At 38.4% G+C, this 11,186-nt stretch overlaps 1 protein-coding gene across 2 annotated transcripts in view; it reads right to left on the reverse strand.

Annotated features, from left to right (window-relative positions):
- Positions 1 to 11,186, reverse strand: part of EFCAB11 (EF-hand calcium binding domain 11) — a 161,857-nt gene that overhangs the window by 140,744 nt on the left and 9,927 nt on the right. For both annotated transcript variants that reach the window (XM_004376661.2, XM_023731695.1), the window contains exon 4: positions 89 to 190. In XM_004376661.2, coding sequence (XP_004376718.1) covers positions 89 to 190 — 102 coding nt within the window. The remainder of the gene's footprint in view (positions 1 to 88; positions 191 to 11,186) is intronic.

An 11,186-nucleotide genomic window follows, 5' to 3' on the forward strand; every position in this document is an offset into this window, starting at 1 on the left:
CCTTACATTTAATTTACTGAGTATATATTCTCATTCATAGTTCCTTAATACCACTCTTTTTATATCGAAAAGCTTCAAAGATACTTACAGTGCCTGTCGAACGCTGTGAAGATGTGTCTGATTTCACTCCAATATAGTTGAGCTTCCTTCTTTTTCCTCACAACGTTTAAAAAGTCCCCAAGTAATATACCTAAAAGTCGGAAAAGACAATTTGCCAAAGATGAATATCTTCCTCTTTAAAAGAAAAGAAAAAGAAACAGAAGACTAGTAATAAATATCACAAATCATCAAATTTTATCTTCATTTTGGTGAACACGCTTTACTCCTAAAGGTCTATAAAGTAGAAAAAACATTTTTGCTAACATGCAGTAGACCCAATACTAGCAATCAGTAGTAAAAATGATAGACACTTAGAGTTCACTTCACTATTTCAGGGGATAAAGGGATGATGACCTTGAAAAAGTTGGACACTCTTTCCTCTAACAGACCTAACAGACAGGCCCGAAACTACTTATTAAACAAGGCCTCATAATTTTTCTTTCCTTATGCTTCTTTGATCCTTTTCTTCCCAGTTAGATGTTATTACGGCAGGTTTTTTTCCAACTGGGAGATCGGGTCAAAGAAGTAGTTTCTCAAAAGCCAATACCAATTGCACACCACAGGCAAAGGTGCAGAGAATATTACATAAACAATAGAGCTGGCACTGTCCCCAGCCCCAGATGCACCCCACGACGTGTTCAGCAGCCTCAGGCTCAGCTTCCTGTGACTTTCACAATAAAAGTGCCCAGCGTGATAATATGAGATTGGATACTGTGCTTACAATCTCTATTAAAATGAATTCTAATGTGATCTTTGTAGTAGGTTTAAAGAGCGGAGCCAAGAATTTAAACATTTTAGTGAATTGAGACCTAAATATATAAAAAGAACAGATCCTTTTTATAAGTCAGGACTTCCATTAAAAAATTATCATTCCATTTTAAAAATAGCCCCAAATCATACAATAACCATGTGATAATTTTTGAGACTGCGTATCCTTTTCCTTTTTGTGAGGTAATACTGAGCTATACTAGCCTAAAATAGCTCCACTAGCTTAAAAAATGTAGAAAATTGTTTTCTTAATTTTCCATGTTTTTCTTATTTGTAGTTAAACTCAGGATTTAGAAACTAAAAGAATAAATCTATCTTAATGTTTTTAAATCATTCTTTTATAATTCTGTAGACCTACCAGGTGCCAGACGCTGTTAAGTTTTGGAAACAGAGCGGAAAGGAGAGTTTTGGAAACAGAGAGGAAAGGAGAACATACATGATTCCAGTCCCAAGGGAGCAACTGGTCTAGTGGGAGAGACAGTCATGACACAGGTTAAAATGCAAGCATATGCACAATTACAAACTACAACATGTGCAATGAGAGGAAAAATAAGATGATGTGAGAGAGTTACAGGAAACCTCCTGTAAGTAGACCCCAGCCAAGGAGAGATCTCTTGGAGGAGATAATACTTATGCTAAGACCTAAAGATGAGAAGATGCTAACTGGCTAAAGGATGGGAAGAAGAGCATTCCAGGCAGTAGAAACAGCATGTGCAAAGGCCGTGGGGTAGGAAAGTAGAAGAAATGAAAAAAGGCCATTGTGGCTGGAAGGTAATAAGCAAGATAAAGAGACACAAGATGAGGTTGGTGAGGTAGACAAGGGCCAGAACACAGAGGCCCTTGTGGGCCATGGTAAATAATCTGGGTTTTATTTAAGGTACACCAGGAAGTCAGTGAGATCCTCCGTGGCACAAACGGTTAACTGCTCGACTACTAACCAAAAAGTTGCTGGTCTGAACCCACCCAGAGGCTCCTCGGAAGAAGTACTGGCGATCTGCTTCTGAAAGGCCACAGCCACTGAAAACCCCACAGAGTGCAGTTCTACTCTGCACATGCCGGATTACCATGGGTCGTAACTGACTTAATGGCAACCAACTACAACAGGAAGTCAATAAAATGTTTTGAATTGAGAAGTGACATGATCTGATTAGATTTTTTTAAAAGATTTTTTCTGGCTATTATCTTGTAAAAGGATTGAACTGAGGGCAAAAATGTAAAAAGAGACCAGTTAGGAGCCTACTGGCAAGAGATGTGGTTGCTGGGGTGTTGCAGCGGGAACGGAGAGAAGTAGAAGGTTTCCAGATATATTCTGGAGCAGAACAGACATCACTTGAGAAACGACTAGATATGGCGAATGAGAAAGAAGGATGTGTCAAGACTAATCCCTCGGTGGCTTGAGGAATCATTTAAAGAGATGGAGAAGACCAGAGAAAGTGCAGGACTAGGGGAGGAGGGTGAGATAAAGGGTTAAGATTTGGACATGCTAAGTATTTGATGCCTCAGACATTCAAAAGGAAAAGTCAAGCAGGAAGCTGGATATACTCTAAGCAACAGGGCATATTTTCCAGCACCTAGCAGAGTACCTGGCACATAGCATATGCTCAATAAATACGTGTCATACTGAACTAAGATATGTAGCATTTTTTTTTTTTCCAGCAGTGGTTAAGGATATGTATTGCTGCATCTCCATTCTCATCTAATCACCTTGTGACCAGAGAACATATTTAAAACTGCTGGGTGAGGCTGGAGTCCCCAGTGGCGCAAACAGTTAAGCGTTCAACTACTAACAGAAAGGTTGGTGGTTCAAACCAACCCAGAGGCACCTCAGAAGAAAGGCCTGGCAGTCTGCTTCCAAAAGGTCATACCTATTGAAAACCCTATGGAGTACAGTTCTACTCTGATACACAAGGGGTCGCCATGAGTCAGAATTGACTCCAAGGCAATAGGTTTGGTTTAGGTTAACAGCTAAGGTTAAAACTGAAATCTAGGCCATGCCACATTCCCATAGGATGAAATCCATGACCTCAGTGTCATGAACACCAAAAGCTACTCAAATTAAATAACATTTAGATCAGTTGAAGTTCTCAAATAATTTATTCGAGGATCATAGCATATCCTATGAGGTCCTTCACAATCTTACCCCAACCTACCTCTCTAACCTCATCATCAACCATTTCATCCCAGAGAGCAAAAACTACAACCAAAGCAAACTTTCTGGTGCCACCCCAAGACAACAGGCTCTTCCATACTCCCATACTTTTGCCCGTGTTAGAATGCAGTCTCCTTTTTTCTCCTGGTAAATTTCTATGTCTTTCCAGATGCAACCTAAGCAATACCTCCTCTTTGAAGGCTTCCCTGATTTCTCCCAGCTGAGTCCCTTTCCTGTGGCCCTACAGCCCTCTGTCTATAACACAATCATACAATCTATTAGGTTCTATGACAATTATTTGGCTATATGTCTGCATGACACACTGGGGGAAAGTATGACATATTACTCAAAATCTTATTTTATCCCCAGTGTTCAGTATGGTGCCTAGCAGGCAGTCAGCATTCATTACATGTTTTCCAAATAAATAAATAAAATTATGAATAGGAAGATGTTATTTTTCACTTTAAGCAAAAAGCTTTAAAACGCATGTTTAAATGCTCTTACAACTCTGTGAACTAATGCCAGAAAAAAGTAGGTCACTCTTTATTCACATAGCTAACAAAATAACCCCAATTTCTTAATACATAAGATACGTTAAAAACCAGACAAACAAAATTCTGAGTGAAATGAAGTGCAGGCATTCTATTTACCCTTTGCTTATCATTGCATCTGACTAGGGAGAAGAAAACAAGGGAAAAAAGAAATACAACTTTATGGCTTGATGAAATCAGTACAAGAGTAGTGATCTGTTTCAAATTACATATTCAGATAACCTGTCAGTATTTGAAGCTATATTCAAGTCTTTATTTCACAATCTTGCAGAATAAAAAGCAAACATCTTTAGCTTTTGCTAGGGGAAAATGTGTGTTTCTTACCCCCTAAAAAGAGAAACAGGAGTCCCTGGGTGGTGCAAATGGTTAATGCGCTTGGCTGCTAACTGAAAAGTTGGAGGTTTGAGTCTATCCAGAGGCAAACTCAGAAGAAAGGCCTGAAGATCTACTTCTGAGAAATGAGCTACTGAAAACCCTATGGAGTACAGTTATCCTCTATACACACACAGTCAGCATGAGTCGGAAATGACTCCATGACAACTGTTAAAAAACAGAGAACCAATCTAATAACACAAACCAATCTATGTATCTAATCAAGTTCTTTCACACTATTTTCCACATAATGTTAGTTTTTAAAGCCAATACGCTCCCCCCGCCCCAATACACACCCTTAATTTGTCTTCCCTGGGAACACATATTCAAATGCAAAACAAACCCTTTTTCTAAAAAGGACAGAGAAGTTTTCATTCAGCTTGACTCTCACGTTATTATTAATATGATCACTTTCCAAAAACAAGGCTTCAGAGTCTGCTATTCCTAAAGCATTGTAATGCAAACATATTAATGTTAAGTTTTATACATCTCACTGCTCTTTCGAGGGTCTAGAAATGGAGTTCCTACGACTAGCTCCACCTGCTGTCACAAGTCAAACCTAAAATTACCACTTCACAAAGACTTCCAATAATTCCTTTGACATTAGATTTCATACCCAGTGAGAAATGCATTACCTGTGTCCACCCCTGGAGTGAAAGAATATGTTCAGAAAATTCTAATTTCAGCTACAACGTTGGGTTTTCTGTGTATACTGTTCCACTAGTAACAGTTATCTAAACACACTTTACTGAAGTTACAAATTAGGATCACAACAAATTAGGGAACTACAGAGACCTATGTGTTTGTCTGCGTTTATTAATCTGCCTATAGAAGGTGTTCAGGGACTGCCTGAGTGGTTGGATTTAATCTGTAGTTTACAGGAGTGTTTTTTTTTTTTTAACCTGTAAGAAAGCTGCTTCTTTATAAAATCTCACAGGGAAGCCCAATGTGTGGCGGAGATGAAGGCAGAGCTACTTGGTTTGAAGCAAGGTAGGTCTCCCATCCTTCCCTGTCCAGCAACACACCTGAAGTGGCCCCACAGGACCCAGGATTGAGAACCCCTAAGACTGATGATCTTTACAAGTCTTTCCCAACTCTGTAAGCCTATGCATCTGATTTTCCATATAACTGGAGAACATTTCTTTCCACTTTATAAACTACCCTTGCTAAAATGGACTCTTTCCATGTTCTAGAAACCAATGTGTATGTATGTGCCTATTTTTTTTCTTTTACTTTCCAAACTTCTTAATACATGTAATATAGACAAGTCACCTCTACTTTTGTGCTTTTAAGCAGTGTCCCTAGGAGGAGAATCATCGTTGACCACAGGGGTGGAAATATTCAAAGAGTCCAGCAAAACTCTATGCATTTTGTCTTTAAAGGTTTCATTACGTGTATTTTTTTGTGGTTCACAGTTCTAAGCTTGAGGGTCCATGCACGCGGAAAGAAATCCTCTTGAAAACGGAGTAGTCTAGAATCTGGCTATCACCGTGAGCTCAAATTAGAAACTGCAATAAATCTGGGGAGAGTGAAGGAGAAAACAATAAAAATGCCAAGGCATTTGGACTGTAAGTCTGGTCCTGGATTTAGTAGAAAAGGGAGGGTTCATGTTCATTTTGCCATATATTATTTTTTTTCCCCCAGGGATTGAAAAACATGCTTAAAAGTGAGGGTTTAAAAGGATTAAATGACCTTTTAGAAGGCATAACGCAAAGCTTCTCTAGTTTGAAAAATAAAATTCAGATTATGATTGCTGGAGGCCATGAGGAAAAAAAATGGATAAAATGTGTTTGCATAAAAAGACTGCAAGGACAGAAGGTGAAAGTGACATCGACAATGGTGAACTGTCACAGTAAGATGAGGAAGGAAATTCTGAGGAATAATATTTTTTTCCAGCTTCTTTGAGAAGAGTAGAAGAATAAAGAGAAAAGAATCAACCTTAATGGAAGATATCAACTTTAACTGCATCATTGGGAGGGAAATGAAAAGGAAGAATAAAAGCAGGTTATAGTAGAATAGGGAAATCCGAACCCATAAAACCTTATTTCTAGCAAACATGGACAGGACTTGTTACCTTTTTTTTATTATGCACCATCTCCTGTTCATAAACCTTCAAAGGTTCCTTGGTGCTAATACAGTAAAGTTCAAATTCCTTATCCTGGAATACAAAGGACTAGCAAACTCGTCTTTAACCCCCCATTCCCAACTCTCAACTCCCATCAGCTCAACTTACTCTGCTGAACCCAACTGGTTTACAGTATGCACTGTACTCCTTGCTGGTGCAGGGGGTAAACACCCCAGCGGAGATGGATACTGTTTACTGGAGGATTATTTGTTAATGGCATGATAGCTGGTAGTTTGGGTATGCAAATTGGGGGGAGCTGTAAGGAGAGGGGCAGGGATCTGGAGGTATTAGCCACTGAGAGTGGACCCTAAGGGAAAAGAGGGTCCAGGGGAGACCCCCACCCGGGAGAAAGCGCTGACCTGGCCTTTTCCATTGTTGGCTGAGAAGTGTGAATGAAGTCCCTCCTCTGTCTTGTTACAAATGCCTCAGTAAAGTCTACAGAACATCCAACGTTTGTCTAGGAGTGGAGCACGTCTAAATTTATGCTGAGTTCTGCATTCAGATTGGTCAGGCAGAGCAAAAGAGGGCATGCTGGGACTGGAGGAGGAGCTTGCAGCTGGCGTCTGTGTTGCATTCACTAGGCTCTCCTCACTCCTCCAACTTTTCAAACCCCACCATCGTTCAACGTTGTTGGGCTGGCCCCAGTCCCACACCTTGTCCAGTAAAGAGATGTCATCCTCCTCTGAACTTGTAGAGGTTTCCCTGCCCGCAGTATTCATGTGACATCTGGCCATAAACATGCACTGCGACATCACTTCTTTCATCTTCCCTGTCGCATGACACTTTTTTTTAAGTCTTTAAGTCACTGTCTGTGTCCTAATTCTTTATTATCCCTACGGTGAAACTTACTTAGCATTGCCTAAATGGGTAATTAAATAAATGTATGACCAAATAAGGTCCCTAGGTGGCACAAATGCTATGCGCTTGACTGCTAACCTAAAGGTTGGCAGTTCAAACACACCCTGAAGTACCAGTACCGCAGAAGAAACAGTCTGGTGATCAGCTTCTGTTAAAGATTATAGCCAAGAAAACCCTATGGAGCAGTTCTACTCTGTAACACGTGGGGTCGCCATGAGTTGGAATCAACTCAATGGGAATCAACAACATGAGTGAAAATCTGTGGGTGATATCACAAAATAGTTCTATGATTTAATTTCCAAATATGGTAACCCTAACTTGTATGCAGTTTCCGAACTATAGACCTTTCTACTAAGAGGCCAATAGAAATCTGAAATCAAAGACACAAAACCATCTCTCCTGCTATACTCTGGCCTCTGTTCCTTAAATAGGAGCTCAAAGTAACAAAACGTAAACAATAACAAAAGGTGAATAAGATACCACCGAAAAGACTGGAAGTAGCAATGTAAATAAATGAAGAAAAGAATACACCTAGCATTTAACAGTCTGGTTCAAAACAGGTCAGACAAGATAACAATAAAGAAAAGCACATAACCCAACTGAGCATTAACCTAATCATTCACAAATTATTCTTCAATTGAACTCACACTGGATAGCATGACTGAGTCAAACAGTCCATACTTACCATTACGGTGAATCAATCTCTTTGATTTTTCCATCATTCAAAGGTTGAAGGTTAAAAGTAAATTCCTGGAGAGCTTTTTCTTTTTTTACGTACACAAAGTAAAATATGTTCATTATTTTAAAAGGGCAATAATATAAGAGAAAGGAAAAAAATGCTCAATTCACCTAGTAAAAACAAAACTCTAAGATACTTAGCTAAAAACCCCTTGCTGAGTCGACTTCAGAGTAGAACTGCTCCAGAGTTTTCTTGGCTTTAATCCTTACGGAAGCAGTTCGTCAGGCCTTCCGTGGAGCCGCTGGATGGATTCAAACCTCCAATCTTCAGGTTAGCAGCCAATCACAAACTGCTTACATCACCCGAGCTCCCTCCAGCCATAAACGTGGATGTCTTCTTGCTTTACAGTTATATCAGTTTTCTGTTTCATGTATTTTAAATTTCTGTTAGGAGCATAATCGTTTAGAATCGTTAACTACTATGATGAATTGACTCCTTCGTCATTATAAAATGACCTTCTTTATCCCTAGTGATATTCCTTCTTCTAAAGTCCATTTTGTCTGATATCGATATACTCACACAAGTTTTCTTTTGCTTCGTGTTAGCACAGTATAGATTTCTCCATCCTTTTACTTTAAACCTTTTTTGTACCTTTATATTTAAAGTGAATTCCTTGTAGACAACACACGGTCAGGTCGGACTTTTTTAATCCAGTCTGAAAATGTATGACTTTTAATTGGGCTGTGGAGATCATTTACATGGAATGAAAACATTAATATGCTTGGGTTTAAATCTACCTTGTTCGCTATTCATCTATGTCCATCTATTCTTTGCTTCCATTTTCCTGTTTTTCTTCCTTCTTTTGGATATTTTTTATAATTCATTTTATCTCTTTTGACTATAATTCTTTGTTGTGTACTTTTAGTAGTTGCTTTATGGTTTATGAAATACATCTTTAACTTATCACTATCTATCTTCAAGACATATTATGCTACTTCATGTATATATATATATATATACATGAATCTTGCAACAGTGTACTTCCATCTCACTTCAAATCCTGGTCTTTGTGGTATTGTTGTCATTCATTTTAATTCTACATATGTTATTAACCTCATAACTCATTGTTATTATTTTTGCTTCAAATAGTCAATTATCTTTTTAAAAGATTTAAATAATTTTAACAGGTATTTTGTATTTACACACATACTTACCATTTCTGGTGCTCTTCATTCCTTTGTGTAGATCTAGATTTCCATCTGATATCATTTTTTTCTGCCTGAGAACTTCCTTTAATATCTCTCACAGAGTAGGTCTGCTGGTGATGAATTCTTCCAGCTTTTATATGGACAACAAAGTCTTAATTTCGCCTTTGTTTTGTAAAAACACATTTTATTGTGTTTTCAGTGAAGGTTTACACAGCAGTTTAGGTTCCCGTTCAACAATTTCTACACAAGCTGTTTAGTGACATTGGTTACATTCTTCACAATGTGTGAACATTCTCATTTTTTCCGTTCCGGTCATTCTGTTTCCATCAATCTAGTTTCCCTGCCCCCTTACATTCTCATCTTTGTTTTAAAGTAATTGTTGACCATTGGGTATTACAGAGGTGATCTTTTAAAGGAGCACAACACTTACTGGTGATATTATTTTTCGAGCCAATTTGTTATTTAGTGACAAAGTGACCTCAAGGGTTAGTTTCTGTTCAAAGTTTGAAGAGTATCTCAGCACGATAGTCTCGGGGAGTCCTCGAGTCCCAACCTTCCAGTAGGCCTGTTTTTTTGTTTGTTTTAGGAATTTTGCCTTCATTTTTGAAAAATACTTTCCTCAGTATAGAATTCTAGGTTGATGGTTTTTTCTTTTAGTACTTTAAAGACGCGGCTCTGCTTTCTTCTGGCTTCTATTGCTTCTCACAAGAAGTTCACTGTCATTCTCATCTTTGTTTCTCTGTATGTGTCTTTTTTCTGGATAATTTTAAGATTTTTAAAAAAACGTTCAGATCACTAGTTTTAAGCAATGTCATTATGATGTGCATTGGTGTAGTTCAAGTTTCTTGTGCTTGGGTTTCATAGCGCTTCATGGTTCTGAACGTTTATATTTTTCTTCAGATTTCAAGATTTTTCAACGATTATTTCTTTAGCTATTTTTTCTGTCCTTCTGTTATGGATTGAATTGTGTCCCCCAAATACATATGTTAAAGTCCTAACCCCTGGTATCTTTAACAAGACCTAGTTTGGAATTTGGGTCTTGGAAGACACTATCAATTAAGTTAATGTGAGGCCACACTGGAGTAGTGTGGACTCTAATTCAATCTGAGTGGCGCCTTATAAAAGAGAAGGAGGACACAGAGAGACAGACTAAGACAGCCACATGGAAATGCCTCTATAAGCCAAGGAATGCCTAGGGTTACCAGAAGCTGGGAGAGACAAGAAACGACCTTCCCCTGGAGACTTTGGAGGGAGCATGGCTCAGTAGACAACTGATTTGTTCTTCTATCTCCAAAAAACCAAACCCATTGCCATCGAGTTGATTTTGACTCATAGCGACCCTACAGGACAGAGTAAAACTGCCCCACAGGGTTTCCAAGCAGTGGCTGGTAGAATCAAACTGCTGATCTTTTGGTTAGCGGCCAAACTCTTAACCACTGTGCAACCAGGACTCCAGAACTGTGAGACAATAAATTTCTGTTCTTATAAGCCATCCAGTTTGTGGTATTTTGTTACATGGCCCTAGGAAATCAATATTCCTCCCTCTCTTCTCTCCATTGGGGCTCCAATTACATTTACGTTTAGCCCTTTGAAGTTGTCCCAAAGCTCCCTAAAGTTTACTGTTCTAGTCTTTTTTCTGTTTTCATTTTAGATCGTTTCTATTGCTTGTTTTCAAGTATGTTAATCTTCTGCAAAGTCTAAGAAGCTATGAATTACATCTAGTGTGTTTTTCATCTCACACATTGTAGTTTTTGTGTCTAAAAGTTTTATCGGAACTTTTCATATTTTCCACGTCTCAGTCTTTCCTATAACTGGATAAAGGATATACAGGAGCTCTCTGCATTAACTTTGCAACTCTTCTGTAAATCTAAAACTATTTTTAATAAAAAGGTTTAAAAAAGAAAAAAATCAAAGCAACCAAAAGGAAACAGGAACTAGCTTGAGGGGCAGCCACTGGACAAATGTGGGGCAACTTGAGTACCAAAATAATTGAGTACAGTAATGAATTATAAATCATTAAAAACATAGAAATTCATGAGTCCATACTGATAACAGACAGATAAGCAAGAAGGAAGGTCTCTTGCTTACTGTATAATGCCAAAAACCAGCTTGGCATTTTAGGAATGCCAAGAGTTTAGAAAGGAGGAATCACTGAAATTAGAAATCATTATTTTGAAATCATTACGGTAAACACCGGGTCAGATAAGAATCATGAATGGACACTAGATCTAGCTGTCATGGATTGAACTGTGTCCCCCAAAAATATGTGTATCAATTTGGCTAGGCCATGATTCCCAGTATTGTGCGATTTCTACCACTTTGTCAACTGATGTGATTTTCCTGTATGTTGTAAATCCTATCAATTCAATGTAATGAG

The sequence above is a fragment of the Trichechus manatus genome, unplaced genomic scaffold (genome assembly GCF_000243295.1).
Source record: "Trichechus manatus latirostris isolate Lorelei unplaced genomic scaffold, TriManLat1.0 scaffold00045, whole genome shotgun sequence".
NCBI lineage: Eukaryota > Metazoa > Chordata > Mammalia > Sirenia > Trichechidae > Trichechus > Trichechus manatus.